This window comes from Poecilia reticulata, chromosome 19 (assembly GCF_904066995.2).
Source record: "Poecilia reticulata chromosome 19, P_reticulata-male-v2, whole genome shotgun sequence".
NCBI classification, from domain to species: Eukaryota; Metazoa; Chordata; class Actinopteri; order Cyprinodontiformes; family Poeciliidae; genus Poecilia; species Poecilia reticulata.
In genome coordinates this window covers 25,185,500-25,207,903 of record NC_088848.1, presented here as the reverse complement: position 1 = coordinate 25,207,903, position 22,404 = coordinate 25,185,500, and the positions used below count along the sequence as shown (strand labels likewise).

At 40.5% G+C, this 22,404-nt stretch overlaps 1 protein-coding gene and 2 long non-coding RNA genes across 4 annotated transcripts in view; 1 reads left to right on the top strand and 2 right to left on the bottom strand.

Annotated features, from left to right (window-relative positions):
* llgl2 (LLGL scribble cell polarity complex component 2) overlaps nt 1–22,404 on the top strand; it is a 107,459-nt gene that overhangs the window by 72,995 nt on the left and 12,060 nt on the right. The window contains exon 16 of the mRNA XM_008438116.3: nt 18,862–19,058. Within this exon, the coding sequence (XP_008436338.1) occupies nt 18,862–19,058 (197 nt within the window). The remainder of the gene's footprint in view (nt 1–18,861; nt 19,059–22,404) is intronic.
* Nucleotides 1,436–22,404, bottom strand: part of LOC145549086 (uncharacterized) — a 29,803-nt gene continuing 8,834 nt past the window's right edge. Inside the window, exons 2-4 of one of the 2 annotated variants that reach the window (XR_014085034.1) lie at nt 2,171–2,260; nt 1,990–2,073; nt 1,436–1,758 (exon numbers count right to left, since the gene is read on the bottom strand). This is a non-coding gene — a long non-coding RNA (uncharacterized LOC145549086). Of the gene's footprint in view, nt 1,759–1,989; nt 2,074–2,170; nt 2,437–22,404 lie in introns of those variants that run through there. The other variant, XR_014085033.1, reaches the window with a different exon arrangement.
* LOC108167294 (uncharacterized) lies at nt 5,269–6,504 on the bottom strand. The gene is made up of 3 exons (XR_001777657.2): nt 6,415–6,504; nt 6,257–6,309; nt 5,269–5,353 (listed from the first exon to the last, which is right to left on the bottom strand). It is a non-coding gene; the product is annotated as an uncharacterized LOC108167294 (long non-coding RNA).

Here is a 22,404-nt window from a genome sequence, read left to right as displayed (position 1 = left end):
CACAATTCATTACTGACACGATTGGTTGGTAGATAGCTCCATATTGGACACACTATATATAATGCATATATATAAAAACACATCTACAAATAAAGAAACCACACATATATAAAATAAAACATATCTACCAGAAACCACACATATATATATATAAAAAACACATCTACAAATACAGAAACCACACATAAAATAACACATCGTTAAAAAAAAAAAAAGATTACAGCACAAAATGCTCGTCTACTTCTGGGCCGTGTGGTGGTGGCTTTCTTTCTGAGCATGATCCAACATACAAACGCTGTTTGTTACTACCCAATAGTAAGTCCCGCCTACGCCTCACAACTCTTCGGACTCACTACTGCCCAGTTCTCTGTCTAACAGGTCCGGTTAATTTCCCAAAGGTTATGAAATAGGTAAAAAATATAATAAAATCAAATTAAAATCAATCACATCCTATCCTTATTCTTATCCCTAACTTGTGTCACTAAGTTCACTGAGCGAGGCTTTGGGGGAAGCAGGTCAACTCATACCCGATGGTTCTTGGTCTCGGCAGCTATAATCTTTAGATGTCCTTGGTCAGAGTCTTTGTTCAGCCGGAGCAAAATCCTCTTTCTGAAGAGAAGCGGAGCAAAACTGTACATTGTCCTTCTAACGTTTAGAGTCTTTGTCATTAAATGACCCCCGTCTCTTCTCCAAGTCGGAGTTGAGAGCGTTGGGTAGAGGCAGAGGAGTTGGTCGGATCTGGAACCAGGGTCGGTGTCTGGTGGAATTCGTCCCTTCTTGGCGGCGTGAAGTCTTTGAGCTTCCCTTGGTCCCGGGGTGTAGTCCTCTGCTGGTCTTTAGCCTGCTTCCTCTTGTTGACTCCTCTTCTGCGCCGCGGACGAAGAACCCCTTTCCTCCCCTGTGCTCCAGTTTTTAAGCCCTCTCAACCCAGGGCGGTCTACGGGTCAGGGCTGCGTAACTTCAGAACCTGCCCACTGCGTAATGTTAAAACCTTCCCACTGTCTGTGGAAAGTCCCAACCTTCCCCAACTCTCCTATGACTCACTCATACCTCATTACTACATCTCCGGTACTTTACTTGTTTTCCGTTGACCATCTGTTTCCGATTCTGCCGCACCCTCGCCCCCGTTCAGTAATGACTCATTCCACACAGTTTCTCCTTCTAAGTCTTTCTTTTCTGACAAAACACAATCAATGTGTTACTTTGTCGACCTATTACTTCAGCATATTTCTTCCTCACTCGTTATCTTTAATCTTTAATAATCAATGATTATTATACAACAATCAAGTTGTTCAAACCTCAATTTCCATAATGTATTATAACATTCAGCTGATTAAAAGTACAGAACATATATTTTTGATCATACATTACAGACATTCCTTCATTGGCATGTGTATTATTGTTTTATACCTGTTACAAACCATACTCATCATTAAATCATTATACAAGGTTTACTGTTATTTCTCAGGCCTTTATTCCGTTTTCTGCATGCACCTGGACAGATCTCACATGCTTATACCAGGTTTCACGACAACGCTTATGACGCAACATGCTGTATTTAGGGTTAGCTTCAAGTCTCTCTTGTAGTTTGGAGCAGAGTTTGCCGAGCTCCTGGCCGTGGAAACGTGGTGGTCTCACAATCCAGTCCGATATACCCTCGAAGAAGCTATCCTCTTCATCAGACATGAGGTCAATGGTGACACTTTCCCTAAAGGAAATCTCCTCTGATGCCAGGACGCTCTCCCTCGCCTCCAGCAGCTGTTGACACAGAACAGACATTAAGTCATAAAGAATCTTTATGAAAACATATTGTTGAAACTATACTGACATTTTAAGTGTCTTGGTTTAGAAACCAAATATGGGGAGGTGTAATCAATTTGTCATTGAAAACTATGGCTATGTGGTAAAGTATCAACGTAAGTAAATAAGTTAAAATTATTCTCAACCAGCCATTGTACAGTCAGGAATCAACGCAGTCATTATACATACCAGCTTCATGACTTCGTCTTCAGATCCGTCCTCCGTCCGCCATTTTGTAGATTTTTACTGCGTTACACACTCTGGCTTGCTGTACTGCGTTATAACAAAATAAATAAAATAACGGGAAGATCAGTTTTCCTTACAAATATGCGAGTGTTCACTATTCACTAAATGTGAAATCATAACTTACTGAATTTCTGTTCGTCCTGGTGGACTCCGTAAGAGCTCCTCGGCACCGTGGTCTGAGGTCTGGCTGGTACGGTTTGGCCATTTTTCAGGTCTGAAAAAAATCAAAGAAGATGCGAGTATTTTTAAGAGTTCAGAACATCACATGTAATAGAGATAACAATACAAAATCTCACCCTACTCTTGTTTCTGCATTAAGAAAACGACAGAACGCTTTCTGTAAGAAACGAAGCAAGCAGTCTTGTTGGACCGCCGCGGTGTCATCTGTTGATTTCCGCCGAACATTGCGTAATATCAAAACGATACTGAAAAGGTAACTCCGTGAAATAGGACTTTTTCCACCATTTCACACAACGCACGGGTATTTTCGTTCATGTTGGGTGTAGCAGTTAGCACTCGTTACCACCAGTGCAAATCTTCCTCTGGAGTTTAATGGCGGCTGCTTGACCGACTATGAAAGCGCATTACTTGCCACCAACTGGACTGGAGTGTTAAATGAAAGTTGACAGAAAAAAATACATTCTAAAAGTTATTTTTTCAAAAGTTACGTGACCCATCCATCCATCCAGGGTAACACACAGGACACACAACCATGCACACACACACTCACACCTAGGGGCAATTTAGACAGACCAATTAACCTGACAGTCATGTTTTTGGACTGTAGGAGGAAACCGGAGTACCCGGAGAAAATCCACGCATGCACAGGGAGAACATGCAAACTCCATGCAGAAAGACCGGGGCCGGGAATCGAACCCAGAACCTTCTTGCTGCAAGGCAACAGCTCTACCAACTGCGCCACTGTGCAGCCCCATTTTATTTTTATTACAATTGATATGTTTATTTACTCAATTCTACTTTGAGCTGTCTCCTTTTTAGTTTTTACAGAATATGATTCATAATCCGTGACCTATATTTAATGCTTAACTAACAAAACTTTAAAAAAAGAATACCTTCTGATAGAGTATAAACATTTGTATCACAAACTTTCAACCATTTTGTTGTTCAATTTAAACTCAAGAGTTAAGCAACTGAATACTGAAAAATCTGTACTTTCTTAAGTACAGATTTTTCTGCACATCACAATACAGACAATACAATGGTCTGTATTGTGATGTGGAATGACCACTACCACTCCAATATAGCATGACTCTGGGTCTTTAAAGCAATCAGTGAACATTAACATTAGTTTGAATATTATTCACAAAAATACTTTATGTACAATCTACCACTCTGGAACATGTTTTTATTATTATTTTTGATTAAGTTGTGCAATTCCTCCCATCACAAGATAAATCTTCAGATAGGAGGAATGTCAAAGTAAGATCACGTTTCATAAAAGTCTATTGTATGTAATGATGCAATATTCTTCTTTTATATCAATTCAACCAAAACTAAGTTTTTCAGTGCTCCTAACACACATGTAATATATATTTTTATGGATAAGATATTGTTTTCTCCAAACATACTTCTTTATGGTGAACAGAAATTAAAAAGGATTAGCTACAAAATGAATAAGACTCAAAAGGCGGTGCTCAATGGTTGATTTGCATTTGCATGGCACTCAGCAACTTCATTTAAATACGAAAACCTCTGCTAGGCACAAGGGGAGGGGGGTGATGGGGGAACACGGACACACAGCGTTTTTGACCATTTTTGGCAGTGTTCGACTCTGACTAAAACCTCTTGCCGAAAGCCCTCAATCTCCATGCGCACGGCAGAACAAGGTGTCAATAGCTGACAAAAATCGCATTTTTCTTCCTGTGATATCTCAGCACTTCCTTATAATATTCCAGAATTGTTTATAGACATATTGTGCATTTCTGAGCACTACAGGCGACTAAGTGGTCTGAAAAACGACCACTGGGTAACAGAATGGTTCGCTGGCCGGAAAAATAGGCAGGCAAACCAAGAAGTGAGACGGAGCATCCCTGTGGTCTGTCCTCTGAAGTAAGTAGAAGTTAAACCTGCAAGCTTTGCTCTCTGATTATAATAAGACATGGAGTAATTATAAATCATTTCAGATTACGTTTTATATGTCTGGTACTCTGCCCTCCTCATATGCTGAGTTAGCTGTTGGGAGCTGAGTCTGTGGATTTTTAGTGGCACTGCACAGTTTGAGTCTTTATTCCATAAAAATTATCTCTGGGTGGTTCTTATAGGATCTGTTTTGCCCAACAGGTTCCAATCAAATTCTTAAGTCACGTTGCTGACTGATATTTATAGTTTGTGAGATATTCTGATTTGCCTTTTACTTTATTCACTAAGTGAATATAATTAAGTGAAATGAATTGGCTTTCAATTCTAATTTATTGAATTTATATGTGTATAAATAAAATTTTATATTTACTGATGGATTGGGTCTGGTGTTATTTTACTTACTGGAGGATCAGAACCTTTCAGATCTCATCAACACACTGATCCGATTGAGCTGCTGCAGGAAAACACTGCATGAAAAGTGGGATTTTTGACCCTGTATTCTGACGCTAATGTAGCTGGTGAGCGACAGATACCGACAGCAATCAACAGTTTGCATTTTCACTCACCGGAGTCGAAATCTGTCGACTGAGGAATCTCAGGAGGGGGGGGTGGAGGTGCGAGGGAGCGGGCTGGCGGGAGGTATTAACAACTCTACTTAGCATACGAATAGCCTAGCATATGCAAATGCGGAGAGCACTTATGTCTTTATAAATGAACCCCGCCCCAATTATTATTTTTAATGCTGTATTTAAAAAAATCTATATAAAAAAAATTAATGCTGCATTAAAATATATTCATTTGATATTGCTTAAATGCAATATGTTCACATATAAGGAACATAAATGAGGCACAGAAGTTTTTTTTTCTTTTTCATTTTATTTATTTTTTACTGTTTGCACACAAAATAAGACATAAATGCGTGTACATTTCTGGACCATCTGGTGGTGTTTTTTTGTCCAAACATAATCCAACATTATGCTGCGTTCAGGACAGGCCCATATCGCTCCTGTAGCGTAGACCTGGCGTCTCTCCTGTAGCGTAGACCCGACGTCTCTCCTGTAGTGTAATCCTGATGTCATTGACCTCCTGATTGGGGGAACTTGGTCTCCCAACCTCACCAAAGTCCATCCTGACACCCCCTCATAGCTGCCATCCTCCCAGAATGCCACCTCCTCTGCTGCCATAACTCTCTGCCTTCTTCTATCAGCTGTTAACACAGAACAATCATTATGAGCTACAGGCATCTTTTTGTCATTATGAAACTACAGTGAAGTAGTTCACTGTAGTTTAGTATGCACACATAAGACATTAAAACTAAAAAACAAAACACATTATATTAACCCTTGTAGGCCAAGGTCTAAATGGCCATTCCAGCGCGCAGTCTTTCTCTTCTCAGTGCGTCAGAGCTCGCTACGAAGCCATGCAGCGATCGCTAGCAAAACTACTACTAACACTACACACACCACAAACTCTAAATAACATACTTACTGTATAAAAAACCTATCGAAACACTCTTAGTAAAATCCACAGCATCAATTCTCCCTAGTCTCTTGCCGTATCCAAATACCCCCCCCCGCCCCCCCCCCCTCGTTTGTCCCCACGTGTCTTCGTTCTACCTAGCAACAGACCGTCAACACATTTTCATTGGTTGTGTCGAAATGTGGTACAGTTAGACCCCCACACAGTAAGGCGGAAATGATCGATCATATTCCTGGCTTTATTTTCAAGTAAATAACCACAAAACCAATATAAAGACACCACTTTTATAAAGTTTGAAGTCCGTACTGTCCATCAGAGGTGAAATGAACACTGTATGCTGTCTGTGTTATTACAAAGCCTTATAAATGTGTCACATGCTTGCGCGCTCCACAGCGGGCTTCGTACCAGTAGGGTTAATACATTCTTACAGAAAATGAAAACTTTAATGAAAAAATGAAAACACTTGGAAACAATTGGAAGTAAAAAATAATTAAAAGCAGTTGGTAATAAATAGTAAAACATAATTCAACAAACTTTGAGGCAGATAATTTGCCTTGATGAATTTTAATAAATCACAGTACTTTAATCATTCAAGGAATTGTGACATCTATAGATTAGTAATAAATCTTACCTGCTTCTTTCTTGACCAACATCTGGTTGACTGGCAGTAGGTCCTTGATGCAGCTGGAAAACATTTTTGTGCATTGTCAATACATAGCATAATTACATTATGTACATAAACAATATTGAAGCACAAAATATCAACATTCTAAAATATTAGATACTCACACACAGTTGCATCTCTGTCCTCATCACGGACATCAAAACGTTCCCGAAGAGTTCTGATTGACACAAATGTAACTCCCATTCTGTGGAGTGTTTGTGGAAATAAATGTAAAAAATATTGTAGCAATATAACGCTTTCTCAAAAATACATAAGTAAATAAGTTAAAATTATTCTCAACCAGCCATTGTACAATCGGGAGTCAACGCAATTACTGTACATAATGCATACCGGTGTTACGTCAATCCGCGTTTCCCCATCAGATACGGTTCCCCCGGCGTCTTCTTGCCGCTCCGCCCATGCGGCAAAATACGCGCGTGCTCGTGATGAGCACTGAGAAAGCACGCGCATAGGGAACTACGGACACCGTGAATGCTCAAACATGTTTCGGCAAAGTTGTCACTTTCTTCGCGTTTTAGCGGGAAACTAATAATAATAACAATAATAATACTAGTAATAATAAATAATAGTGATGATAAATACATAAATGTCACAAAGATAATTATTATAAATGTATATATATGCTATGTATACATATATATATTTATGAAATAAAAACAGGGCAATGTATTTTAATGCTCGATATTATCCATCAAATACCGTTCCCCTTGTTTTACAGTAGGGGAACGGTATCTGATGGCCATATTTCACCCATCAGATACCGTTCCCCCTATGTTAAAGTGACCCATCAGATACCGTTCCCCTTGTTTTACAGTGGGGGAACCCTATCTGATGGCCATATTTCACCCATCAGATACCGTTCCCCTTGTTTTACAGTGGGCGAACGGTATCTGATGGCCACATTTCACCCATCAGATACCGTTCCCCTTGTTTTACAGTGGGGGAACCCTATCTGATGGCCATATTTCACCCATGAGATACTGTTCCCCCCATGTTAAAATGACCCATCAGATACTGTTCCCCTTGTTTTACAATGGGGGAACCCTATCTGATGGCCATATTTCACCCATCAGATACCGTTCCCCTTGTTTTACAATGGGGGATCGGTATCCCATCAGATATCGTTCCCCTTGTTTTACAGTGGGTTAACGGTATCTGATGACCATATTTCACCCATCAGATACCATTCCCCTTGTTTTACAGTGGGGGATGAAATATGGCCATCAGATACCGTTCCCCCTATGTTAAAATCACCCATCAGATACCGTTCCCCCACTGTAAAACAAGGGAAACTGTATCTTATGGGCGAAATATGGCCATCAGATAGTGTTCCCCCACTGTATAACAAGGGGAACGGTATTTGATGGGTAATATTGAGCATTAAAATGCATTGCCCTGTATATATATATAAAAATAAAATTCCCTTCTCACCCTCCGCGGGTGGTCTGTTTCATCCTCTGAGCTCGGGTCCTCTACCAGAGGCCTGGGAGCTTGAGGGTTCTGCGCAGTATCTTGGCTGTGCCTAGAACTGCACATTTCTGGACTGAGATGTCTGATGTTGTTCCTGGGATCTGTTTGAGCCACTGCTCCAGTTTGGGGGTGACTGCCCCGAGGGCCCCGATGACTACAGGCACCACTGTGGTCTTCACCTTCCAGGTCTTTTCCAGTTCCTCCCTGAGGCCCTGGTATTTCTCCAATTTCTCATGCTCCTTTTTCCTGATGTTGTAATCACTTGGTATTGCTACATCCACCACAACGGCTTTCCTCTGTTCTTTATCCACCACCACAATGTCCGGTTGGTTCGCCATTACCATCTTGTCTGTCTGGATCTGGAAGTCCCACAGGATCTTAGCTCGGTCATTCTCCACCACTTTTGGGGGTGTTCCCCACTTTGATCTTGGGGCTTCCAGTCCATATTCTGCACAGATGTTCCTGTACACTATGCCCGCCACTTGGTTATGTCGTTCCATGTACGCTTTCCCTGCCAGCATCTTGCACCCTGCTATTATGTGCTGGACTGTCTCAGGGCCTCCTTGCACAACCTACACCTTGGGTCTTGTCTGGTGTGGTAGATCTGAGCCTCTATTGCTCTGGTGTTTAGGGCCTGTTCCTGGGCGGCCAGGATGAGAGCCTCTGTGCTGTCCTTGAGTCCAGCTTTCTCCAGCCATTGGTAGGTTTTCCTGACATCAGCCACTTCAGTTATTTGTCGGTGGTACATCCCATGTAGGGGCTTGTCCTCCCATGGTGGTACTTCCAGCACCTTGTCTTCTGTTCCCCATTGCCTGAGACATTCGCTGAGCACATCGTCTGTTGAGGCTTTGTCCTTGATGTATTTATGGATCTTGGATGTTTCATCCTGGACAGTGGCTCTCACACTCACTAGTCCTCTGCCTCCTTCCTTACGGCTCGTGTACAGTCTCAGGGTGCTGGATTTGGGGTGGAATCCTCCATGCATGGTTAGTAGCTTCCTAGTCTTGACATCCGTGGCCTTCATCTCTTCCATTGGCCAGCTAATTATTCCGGCAGGGTATCTGATTACTGGTAAGGCATAGCTGTTTATTGCACGGATCTTGTTCTTGCCATTGAGCTGGCTTCTCAGGACTTGCCTTATTCGTTGGAGGTATTTGGCTGTGGCTCCTTTCCTTGTGACCTCATCGAGGTTGCCATTTGCTTGTGGTATTCCCAGGTACTTGTAGCTGTGCTCTATGTCTGCTATTGTTCCTTCTGGGAGTGAGACCCCTTCTGTGTGGGCGACCTTCCCTCTCTTTGTAACCATCCGACCACACTTCTCTAGTCCGAATGACATCCCAATGTCAGTGCTGTAGATCCTGGTGGTGTGGATCAGTGAGTCGATATCTCGCTCGCTCTTGGCGTACAGCTTGATGTCATCCATGTAGAGGAGGTGACTGATCATAGCCCCATTCTTGAGTCGGTATCCGTAGCCAGTCTTGTTGATGATTTGGCTGAGAGGGTTCAGGCCTATGCAGAACAGCAGTGGGGACAGAGCATCTCCTTGGTATATGCCACATTTGATGGACACTTGTGCAAGTGGTTTGCAGTTGGCTTCAAGGGTGGTTTTCCACAGCCCCATCGAGTTTGCAATGAAGGCTCTTAGAGTCCTATTGATGTTGTACATCTCTAAGCATTCAATGATCCAAGTGTGTGGCATTGAGTCATAGGCTTTCTTGTAATCAATCCAAGCGGTACACAGGTTGGTGTGTCGGGTTTTGCAGTCTCGGGCAACTGTGTGGTCTACAAGGAGTTGGTGTTTGGCTCCTCTGCTATTTATGCCTATGCCCTTCTGTGCCTTGCTCATGTATTTATCCATGTGCCCGCTTATCTTAGCCGCTATGATGCCTGACATGAGCTTCCATGTTGTAGAGAGACAGGTTATTGGCCGATAGTTGGATGGGACTGAACCCTTCGAGGGTTCCTTCTGTATCAGGATTGTTCGCCCTTCAGTTAACCATTCAGGGTGAGTCCCATTTTGTAGCAGCTGGTTCAGTTGAGCTGCCAGTCGCTCATGGAGGGCAGTGAGTTTCTTAAGCCAGTAGGCATGGATCATGTCAGGTATATATATATATATATATATATATATATATATACATTTATAATAATTATATGTGACATATATGTATTTATCATTACTATTATTTTTTATTATTGTTATTAGTATTATTACTATTTGTTTCCCGCAAAAACGTGACGAAAGTGACAACTTCACTGAAACATGTTTGAGCTTTCATGGTGTCCGTAGTTCCCTACGCGCGTGCTTTCTCAGTGCTCTGCACGAGCACGCGCGTATTTTGCCGCGTGGGCGGGGCTGAGCGGCAAGAAGACGCAGGGGGAACCGTATCTGATGGGGAAACGCGGATTGACGTAACACCGGCTTCATGGCTACGTCCTGATATCCGCCCTCTGTCCGCCATGTTGTCGATCTCTACTGCTTACCACACTCTGCCTTGCTGTACTGCGTTATAACAAAATAAATAAAATAACCGGAAGATCAGTTTTCCTTACAATTAAGCGAGTGTTCACTATTGACTAAATGTGAAATCATAACTTACTGAATTTCACTTCGTCCTGGTGGACTCCGTAAGAGCTCCTCGGTCTAGCTGGTACGGCTTGGCCATTTTTCAGGTCTGAAAAAAATCAAAGAAGATGCGAGTATTTTTAAGAGTTCAGAACATCACATGTAATAAAAATAAAAAATACAATACGAAATCTCACCCTACACTTGTTTTGGCATTATGAAAACGACAAACCACTTTCTGTAAGAAACAAACGAAGCAACTAGCCTCGCTGCATGTGCACGCTATTCATAAAAGCTTTTCTTACCGTGAGTTCGACCTTGTTGGACCGCCGCGGTGTCATCTGTTGTTTTCCGCCGGGACATTGCTTAATATCAAAACGATACTGAAAAAGTAGGTCTGTGAAATAGGACTTTTTCCACCATTTCACACAACGCATGGGCATTTTCGTTCATGTTTAGCAGTAGCGCTCATTAGCAACAGTGCAAATCTTCCTCTGGAGTTTAATGGCAGCTGCTTGAAAACTATGAAAGCGCATTACTGCCACCAACTGGACTGGAGTGTTAAATGAAAGTTGACAGAAAAAAATACATTCTAAAACGTTATTTTTTCAAAAGTTACGTGACAGTGTATTTTTTTATTATAATTAACTGCTCAAATGTTTTAAAATGTGTAGCTGTTTATTTACTCAATTCTACTTTGAGCTGTCTCCTTTTTAGTTTATACAGAATATAATGATTCATCATGTGCGAGTTATATGTAGTTCTTAACTAGCAAAACAGCTGCGGGAATGAGGATAGACTTTTGTTTCACAAAGTCTATTGTATGTAATCATGCATATTCTGCTTTTATATCAATTCAACCAAAACTAAGTTTTTCAGTGCTCCTAACACACATGTAGATGTGTGTTAGGAGCAGTTTATGTTGATATGCACACTTGGGTGTTACGGTTACATCCCTAAGTTGAGCTAAGTGTGTTCAGTGCTCAATGGTGAATGTCACATTAAATTTGTTCCATTTGTGTGACTTTGTAACATTAGAACATTTTCAGCATTAATGCCTGTTTCATACTTAAATCTCATTATTTCTCAATAACACGGAGGGGTTTTGTCCAGGTACTGGAACTAGTAAACAGGTGAACAGAAGGTAAAATGGGTTAGCTACAACAGGAATGAGAGTCAAAAGGCTGGTGCTCAACAGTTGATTTGCATTTGCATGGCCCCCAGCAACTTCATTTAAATACAAAAACCTCTTCTAAGCCCAAGGAGAGGGGGTTGATAGGGGAACACGGACACACACCGTTTTTGACCATTCTTGGCAGTGCCCTACAATTTTTCACTCTGACAAAAACTTCTTGCCGATAGCCCTCAATCTCCATGCGCACAGCAGAACTAGGTGTCAATAGCTGTCGAAAATCTCACTTTTCATGCGGGATCCTCGGATGCAGGCATCGATGTCTGGTGTCCTGCAACATTTAGATATGCCCTGGTCCAACACACCTGAATCAAATGGCTGGTTAGGACAGTCAAGTTGTCCAGAGTCGTGCTAATGACCTCTGACCTCATGATTTGACTCACATGTGTTATAGCAGAGACATCTAAAAGTTGGAGGACACCGACCCTCCTGAACTGGAGTTAAAGTTGTACAATTTTCACACAATTGTAATCACATTTACTTGCATACAGTGGAAACTTTACCTGTGGTGAGGTAGTTGAGTATTCATAGTGTCTTTACTTTAAAACCATTTTGGTTTCCATTTGTAGAAAGTAAATTACAAACATTTACCCATAGTTTGACCACTGCTTTATGGCAGAAAAAAAGTTTTGTCCCAAATATATAATTTTAATAAAGACATAATTTGATTTATACTGTAGAAAGAAAAGTGTTTACTGAATTAACTTAATTGTTTACCTCACTGAACACAAAGGACAGATGGAATATTTAAGATTTACCCAAATCTGTTGAATCTTTGACAAAATAGGTTCAAATTAACATGGGTGGTTACAGAGCTACCTAAAGTTAGCAATGAAATGTCTTAAAATTTACATGAATGTTCAAATATTTACTATAATCAATTAACAAAAGAAAATAACATAAAGCTGTGTATTCAAAGAAGACCAAGGTCAGTCTGTACAGATTAAGGAGACACCATAACATCTATCAACAGAGCAGGTTAACTACTGTAGTTGTTTGAAAGGAGCCTTGGTCCTATCAACGGCACAATTTAAATTTTCAGGTTTTGGTGTTGAACCTCCCAGAATCTCAGCTGCTGCAGATTGTCTGAAGATGCAGAGAAAAGTACAAATAGACAGTTAGTGTTAGAAAAAATTTATGTTGATTTTCCTGAACAGCTGATGCACTGACAAACCTGACTTTGACAGAACATTGCTGAACTTGAAAATTACTTGAATCACAATGTTTGTAGAAATTTTTCTATTTATGTTGATCAAATATGTACGCACTAAATGTTTTGCTGTGAAGGCTATTTTGCAATGGTGCTTTAAATAAATGCATAACATATTTATTTTTCTTAAGTATGTCTTTATTAGCTGTTGTGTCAAAATATCAGTTGAGAGAAATTTACTGCTTGTGAAAATCTAAACAATCTGAATAATATTTTACCATCTACATTAATCAACTTGAAATGAAGACAAACAGGAAAAGCAGGTCAGTCCTGGTTTGCAGATGAGGTATATATTTGTTTAAGGCCAGATGAAATGGCGTCTCTGTGTATTTCAGAAATCCAGACACAAACACGGTTTAATCTGAAGATTCTGGAGGATGTGTGAATAGGTCTGTCACGTTGAAAAATTTTACTGTATGATAAATTGTTCCAGAAATTATCTCGACAAATGATAATATTGTTCTTTTGAGACCATTTTTTAAGTAATGTAATGGTAATGACAAACTAATAATGCAAGAACACATTCTCAAAGGTCATTAAACTTTAAATTCTAATGAATATTTAACACTGGACCTGGAAGCCCTTTTTATCATCCAAAATAAAGAAAGAAAACAACTAATAAAATGAATTTTGAAGTCTTTGTAAACAAAATTGCCTTCCAAAATAAGGGCTAGTCAAGACCAAAGTACCAAACTGAAGACTTTTATTATCCAGTTTTTGGTAGAAAGAGAGGAAAAAAAGAGATGAATGATAAATCAGGCCAATGGAAATGATTGAGTTTGTTTTAATTTATCATATCATAATCATATTATTGATTATTGTGACAGGCCTATGTGGTTACATTAGACTAAATTCTTAAGTATGTTGAGAAGTCAACATAAATGAAGAGCCTTTCAGTTCTGGTGAATAAAGTCTAGCAGCAGATAATGTTCCTGCAGTACCTTCAATACTGCTAAAGCAACAAAGTACGGTTTCAGTGATGGTGACCAACATCCATAACTGCCATAATCTGAAGATGCTTACCGACTTCGGCATCATAAAACTAGATCAACCTGGGTTAAAGTTAAGACTGAAGATAGACTCTCAAACACTGCAGAGTGAATTACAGTAAAACGTAATCTGAAATGATTTATAATTACTTGATGTCTCATTATAATTGGAGAGCTTCTACTTCTACTTAGTTCAGAGGACAGACCAAAACAGACCACCAAGACGCTTCGTCTTGCTTCTTGGTTTGCCTGCCTTTTTGGCCAGCGAACCATTCCGCCACCCAGTGGTCGTTTTTCAGACCACTTAGTCTCCTGTACCGCTCAAAAATGCACAATATGTCTATAAACATTTTTGGAATATTATAAGGAAGTGCTGACATATTCTGTTTTCCACAAACGTATTTGCCACTTCGGCATAAGCACAGTGAGAAACGTACAAAGGATAAAAACACTACACTCGGAGTAAAAATCAGATGACCCAGCTTTCTGCTAGCATGTAAATGCACCATCTACACACAAATCTGGGAGATCTGGAAGCGTGAAATGAGATTCAAAAATACTTGTGCACTCGTAACCGGATGTGTGCGTAAATGCAGTTTTGTGTGTGTGTGTGTGTGTGTGTGTGTGGCGACTCATGCGTACGTTTTCAACATTTATAAGCGTAGGAGAAGGTTTTTTTTTTTACGGTTTACAAATCATGTTTCACAGCTACAGCTATCTAAAGTTACACACAAAGATGCTTACACGAGTTACAAATCCAGTATTACACACGCACAGATACTTTTACACACGCACAGATATTTTTACACGCGCACAGATATTTTGAGATTATTTTTACTCCATATGCTCCACCGTTAGCATCCATGTTTACTTCCGAAAACACTGAGCACTTCTTTTTATGGCAGTTGGCAGAACTCTGAGAACGCTGCGCCCTCTGCTGCGCATGCGGTACGCTTTCAGGTCGTTTGCCTGTTCAGACTGCAGAACACGTACAGGTCTCATATGTGTGGCAGTGTCAACGGCCCCGGCAAAAAATTCAGAATTGGGTCACTTCAGGCTGCAGTGTGAACACCGAATGACACATATGACACTTTTAAAGCAAAGTTGACATTGTTAAAAATGTCTGACAACTTGACATTAATAAAGACAGACACTCTTTGACTACTTGACATTAAACAAGAATAATCATGTCACAAATGTCATAAGTATTATCAAAATTATAATAGTTATGTATCTTTATAATTATATTTACCTGCCATTTGTTGTTAGTCTTGACTGTGACTATCATGAGACCATTTTAATTGCCATTAATATTTCCCCGTACCTCAAGTAAAGTAGCACCAGTTATAAATGTCACTAAGTGTTATTACGCTAACAAATGCTGTAATAATTAATATTCTTTTTTTAATATTCTGCACAGTGGCGCAGTTGGTAGAGCTGTTGCCTTGCAGCAAGAAGGTTCTGGATTCAATTCCCGGCCCGGGTCTTTCTGCATGGAGCTTGCATATACTCCCTGTGCATGCATGGGTTTTCTCCGGGTACTCCGGTTTCCTCCCACAGTCCAAAAAAAGGACTGTCAGGTTAATTGGTCTGTCTAAATTGCCCCTAGGTGCGTGTGTGTGTGTGTGTGTGCATGATTGTTTGTCCTGTGTGTCTCTGTGTTGCCTTGCGACAGACTGGCGACCTGTCCAGGGTGAACCCCGCCTCTCGCCCGAAACGTTAGCTGGAGATGGGCATCAGCAACCCTCCCGACCCCACTAAGGGACAAGGGTGCAAGAAAATGGATGGATGGATGGATGGAATATTCTTTTTACCTCTAGTAAAGTGGAACGCATTGGACTAGTTATAACTACCAGTTTAGTTTTAGAATAAAAACTTTGTTTAAGAATTAACAAATAATCCTTTGTTTTATTCCACGGGGTTTAGCTTCCAATTCAGCATATTATAATTCTGAAATATTGTATCCTTTCATTTGAAAAAAGGTTGTTTCAATAGTCCTTACTCTAAGTGTACTTGTACATTGGGAGGAGTTTTCTCCCAATGTAATATTTATACATTTGGCCCCATTACAATTTTTTTTCTTTTGTCGATGTCAAATTTATTTATATAGCACTTTAAAAACAGGTTTAAAACTGCACCAAAGTACTGTACAAAACGATTATAAAATAAGTTGATGAAATATTACAAGAAAATAAAAAAAAAATCTATATATACTTTTGGATCGTGTCAGCCATCTCCTTCTTTATAACCTTTCTGTAGCGCTCTGCAGACTGGGAGATCTTCCAGTCTTTGTTTCCTGGAAGCAGCTTTTTGAAGGTATCCGGAAATGTGATCATGGCTGGTTCTCGTTAACATCCTCCACATCTGGTAGCATGTCTTCATTAGGGGCTTTTGTAATTAAGCTAAAATGAGTCTTCACGTGGCTAAAGTTGGCAAAGAACACAAGTACCATGTCACATCGGCCAAGTTTCTCAATAAAACACACGAAGTTTAAATTTGCTTGATATGGTACCTCAAAAGTTGCCAGATATAAGTTTTAGTGCGCTATGTTTACAGCATGACAGCTAAAACCATTGGTAGTCATCATAGGCAAGCTTTTTATTTTTTTATTTTTTTGTCCTCCAGCTGAAAACTGGGGCATGGATTCATGTGTGTAAAATATTTGACAATTCTGGACCTTTTTCAGATTGTCCTCTTCCGTTTTTCTGTGTTACCAATCATGTTGCACAACTGCAATAAATGTTCCCTGTGAAACACATGACTGTTCAACAATATGCACATTTATATGAAATGTGCATATTGAGTCAGAAATACTGAGTCAGAAATTTTGCTTAAACAATTTTATTTATTAGAATGCCTTAAAGAAGTTGTTGTAGGACTCACTGGCTGCTTCACAATGCCTTAAAACCAAAGGCATGTTCTATGGAGAGAAAATTCTAAAAATATCTGAATTTGTAAACTGTGAGCCTGTTTTGTATTGCTTTGAATATTTTGTGTGTAAAACATGATTTGTAAGTCGCAAAAAAACATTTTGCATGACTTTGGTAACGTTGATATGTTTTTTCCTATGCCCACTCCAATATCAAGAAATTATCAATACAAAATAAATGTTGTATTGTGTTGCAATTATTGAGTACTGAGGTACTCAATTTTCCAAGGAAAAATGTCTTTGCCCTTTGTCACTGCCTACTTGTGCTGTGACGAAAGCAAAACTCTGACAACCCAGCTTTCCACCAACATTTAAATTAATTTACAGATTAATCTTTGAGGCTCTTGGAAGTGTGAAATGAGTCTCAAAAATCCTTGTGCACTTGCAAAATGATCTGTGCGTACAAGTTGTTTTCTCTGTGCATAGTAGGTGATTTATGCACATTAATTTAACCATCTGTATTTTTGTAAGATTCTTTTGGAATGTGTAATTACCACATTTGCGAGGTTGAAGTTAAAAAATCTTTTAGATGTTATTGTTTAATTTGTATGTTGTGTGTGTGTGTGTGGGGGGGGGGGTCGGGTGTGTGTGTGTGTGTGTGTGTGCGTGTGTGTGTGTGTGTGTGTGTGTGTGCGTGTGTGCGTGTGTGTGTGTGTGTGTGTGTGTGTGTAAATTTTGTATTGATTTCTTAATATGCAGGGTTTCCTCCAGAAAACTTGCTAAGCCTGGTGGTTGAGGCGGTCCACCGTGTTTTTGTATTAAAAGATGTTAAGTTGACAAGAAATGTAAAAGTGTTATATGTTACGGGAAAACATCTCCAGTGAAATGCTATTTAAACCCACAACTAGTCTAAAAACAACAAATTTGCGCTTCTGTTTAATACAAATTAAGTCAGCGGCTCCATCAGGCCTTCAGGGGCCACATAAACGCTAATATTATAAAACAGACCACAGATGCATAAATGTAACACTTGTTTATTGAGATGAGCAATGCTGTTAAATTTGATTCAATTGTTTAGGCATACATAAATTAAAAGATTTTAAATTGTTAAACACTTAGATGCAAGATTTTAAGGAGCTGGCAAGTTTACTTTGTAAAACTTCAAAGAACAATATTCATAGTTAGATTGTTTTGTTACCATAGCAACAATCTGATGCCGTGAGTTTAATCTTTGAATTTACAAATACAAATTAGTAAATTGCTATTATAACTTATTGCTTTTTAGGCTGGTCAATTACACTGCTCCTTCTCCCATATTTCACTAAATCTAACACAGAAGCTGTTAGAGGGGCTAATATTTTTAGCAACAAAAGGGGCCCCTAAGTCAAAGTCTACTCAAGACCTCATGCAGCCTTGGACCGGCCCTGCACATTGAGTAAATCCGCTGCATTGCGCAGAGATGCGCAACAAACGGGAGATTTAATTCAATGCTGCTAATGTGGCTTTAGTAGATCTTTCATTTCGTGTCGGTTGAGTTTTTAATAAGAGTCACAGAGACTATTCTCGTCTCATAAACTATTCTCGTTTATGAGACGAGTTTCTCAGATCTCCGTGCACATTAACTCTAAGTAGACAACTCATTTGATAGGGTTTGATGCATCGTTACCGGAAAAATAATACTAAAAATACAATAAAATAATATAAAATCAACATGATGTGTGACTCAGAGGAGAGCGTGAAAGCTCCTCACCGGGCTGAACCTGCATGATGAGGTTAGCGCTGCTCGTTATCCACAAACGCTATCCACGCTGAGGTAAAGCAGCGGCTGCGCGCGAGGCAGCTGTGTGATTGGTCCACGCACTGTCGGCTTTAAATGCATAAACTATAAACCTATCTATTATAAACCTATCCTTTAGGGCAAAAAAGCGATTTCTTTTAATTTATTTATTTTTATTATTATTTTCCTAGAAACGTAAACAAGCAACGCTTAGCCTGGCGACGGAGCTAGTAAAGCATGGCAGGTCGCCAGGCTTATAATACATTGGGGGAAACCCTGATATGGGTGTGTGCATTTGAAAGCACACTTGAAAGTTGTTGAAGTCACACACAAATGTTTCTTTGAGGTTTACAATTTGTGTAAACCCAAAATTACACACAAACGCGCTTACACAGCTTACAAATCTAGTATTAAATGGGGAGGAAATACTCAATATCTGTGTCTATATGTTACAGCGGTTTTATTGCCTCTATTCTTCTAGGGCCACACCCAACTGGATGTTCGTGAGGAGCCTGTGCTCTTCCCGCCAGGGTTCCAGCCTTTCACTGTGGTCCAGTGCCAGCCTCCTGCTGTAGTAACAGCCCTCAATCTACACTCGGAGTGGAAGCTGGTAGCCTTTGGAACCAGCCACGGCTTTAGCGTGTATGATTACCTACAGAAGAACAATGTTCTTGTCAAGTAAGTACAAAAGAAAGAATGGGTGGTTTGTATTTGTTTCTAATATATTTACTGTAGCATTTGTGCTCTCCATTAGCTGTTTTTTAACACTGATTAATACCTGGGTCTGTACCTACAATCTAACCATTTTAAATGGATTGAAGATGCAACTTTATGCAGGAATTCAAGATTCAAATCGAAAAGGCTTACTCAGTGCTGCTGTCCTGCATGAAGCTAGCGCAATTAGGCCTAGCATATGTCATTTACGCAGAATGCATTGCAGCATAAACATGGCAATGTAAATGGGAAAATATTTAAATTCATAAAAAAAAACAGCTTACAGTATTTTTACTGTTTTGTTTTTACAAAACAAAACATCTTATGCGTATCTAGGGTCGGGTCGTGGGAGCAGGGGCACTGCCAGGAATCTTGGGCCCCATGACAAAAAATTCAATTGGACTCCTCTGCGCAACAATTTCTTGAGTCTTTGTGGCCCATCAAAAGCGTCACAATTTTTAAAGGCTTGCAACTGCCTTGCTTTTTTTTTGTTCAATACTGAGACTAGCATAATATTCACTGCTAGTCTTACATTTACATTTTTTCTATCCGTTTTAGATTACTGAAATGTTTCTCCCCATGTGCAACAGTTATAGGCAACGTGCAAAATATACATGAAACGATCTAGATTTCTCAAAATCTAGATTGCTTCTAGATTAGTCAGACAGCAGCAGCTCTATCCCACGTCCCTCCTGGCCTATCCTCTCTTAAGTGAAATTAAAGCTGCAGTATGTAACTTTTATAAAAAAAAAACATTTTTTTATATATTTGTTAAAATTATTATGTTGTGACAGTATGGCATGAGAGATAATCTGTGAAAAATGTATTTTATCTGCCTTCTCCCAGTGCTATCTAGAAAGAACCAATCAGAGGCAAGAGGTGGGTTTTAGCGATGTAAATCACAATCTCGTGTGGCTGCTCAGCCTCCTTCCCCTTGCCCTGTGCTATGCTGTAGCTAGCAATAAGTTTCGCAACAATAAGTTGTTTCTCCACCATTAGCACAGTTAGTAGTGAGTGAATGAGGTTGATTGACAGCACTAAGACCCTTCTCCTGGTTTTTATTGGTTGTTTTAGGCCAGAATATTGCGCTACTTTAGCCAGTAATAGTAGTTCAGGGAGGAGGTGGAGAAGACTGATTTTTTTCAAATGATCTGACTTGAACAAATTGTCACAATATGGTGCCAGCTTTTACAAATATGGAGAAAAATTTTTTTTATTAACGTTATATACTGCAGCTTGAATAAAATGCAACTATATAGACTGCGGCGGCAGCATGTCTGTTGGTCTGTGTTACCCAGAAAGCAGTTGGGCACAATATCGCAACAGCAACACCAACACCGTGAGTGAAACGATTGGGGCAGCCTACTATATAAAGTACTTTACGAATGTGGATGTGTAATAGAGTACGGAACAAATTGGCAACCCAAACTGAAGCCTTATAGTGCGGTGCATATGAAAAAAGTTTTAAAATAGGCCATTTGTTGAAGGTGCGCCTTATAATCCGGTGCACCTTATAGTGCGGAAAATATGGTAATTGACTTCCTAACAATAACCAACCGTTTTGAGGTCTTTGCTGTGGTTGTTTTCATGCTCACCACAGCACAGAGACTGTCTTCGTAAAAGAAACACGGACTGTGGAAGAACCACTGTGCTCATTGCTCTGAGGTGGACCTCAGTGCAGCTTTTAACATTGTTGATCATAACATATTACTGAAACAGCTGGAGAGTTGTGTCGGACTCTCTGGTCCAGTGCTCAACTGGTTTGAATCTTACATATAGAACAGGGATTTCTTTTTGTCAATAGGAAACTTCTTATTAAAACGGACAGAAGTCACATGTAGGTTATCCCAAGGTTTAAACCTACTTATTCAATATCTACATGCTCCCCTTTGCTCAGGTTATAACAGGAAATAAGATTAACTACCACAACTATGTTGATGATACACAGCTCTACATTACGATGTCACCAGGAGAGACATAACCCATCCAATCACTGAATTGGATGGGCTTAGAACAGGTAAGTGTGTGGATGTGCCAAAACTTTCTCCAGCTTAACAGAAAAAAGGAAGAGGATTGTCTAGAGTCAATGCAGTTACTACAACTAAAAACCAGCGATCAGGCCCAAAACCTGGGAGTAGTGATGGACTTTGACCTGAACCTTCAGAGCCACATTACAAAGTAGGCCGTCTATCACCTGAATAACATCTTAGAGGATTAGAGGACTTATGTCTCAACGAGATCTGCTCTGCATCCCCACAACCAGAACCAAATGAGAAGCAGCATTCAGGCTTCTATTCGCCACAAATCTAGAACAAGCTTCCAGAAAACTACAAAACTGCTGAAACACTGAGTGCCTTCAAGTCTACACTAAAAACCCAGTTATTTAGAGTTGCTTTTGAAACATAATCGATTAAGAATTTAATGATGACACCTTACTAGAAGTAATGTTTTGCATCCTCCCCCACCACCGGAGCAAACTCACCACCAGGTCAGCTTCACGCCTCTCTTCACCTGAGTGTCCAAGACATGTGGCCGCAGATCCAATGAAATGACGACAGTCTATCATTGAACTGCGGCCTAGGGTGTCCTGGTGTCAAGTGCACATATGAACTCCCTGTTATGGACAGTGCATGACAAGCACATAAGTCCAGCAACAGAACACATCTCTAGTTCAGATCGGGTCATTGCCGTTGGGCATTGAAATCCCCCAGCAGAACAAATGAGTCCCCAGGAGGGCCACTCTCCAGTACTCCAAAAAGGGAATTGGTTGGCACAACAGAATCTGTCCCCCCTTTCATAGGCAGAGGAAGGCTACCCTCTCATTCACCGGGACAAACAATGTACAGGCACCAAGATGGGGGCAACAAGTATGCCCACTCCTGCCCGGCGCCTCTCACCATGGGCAATTCCAGAGTCCAACCCCTCTCCAGGAGACTGGTTCCAGAACCATAGCCACACACTCATCAAGGTGAGACCAACTACTTCTCGCAGGAACCACTTAACCTCACACATTAACTCAGGCTCCTTCCCCACCACATCCCAAAAGCCAGCTTCTGCAACCAAGGATCGGATAGCCAGGTTTCCCGCCCTCGGCCACCACCCATTCCGCACTGCACCCCCGACCCCTTTGGCCCTTCCCACAGATGGCACCATGTGGTGGTGAGCCCCTGGGAGGGGGACCCATGTCTCCTCTTTGGGCTGAGCCCGCCAGGGCTTCATGGGTAAAAGCCCAGTCACCAGGCGCTCGCTAGCGTGCCCCAACTGCAGGGTGGGACCCCAGTGATCCACGTCCAGGCGAGGGAAAACTGAT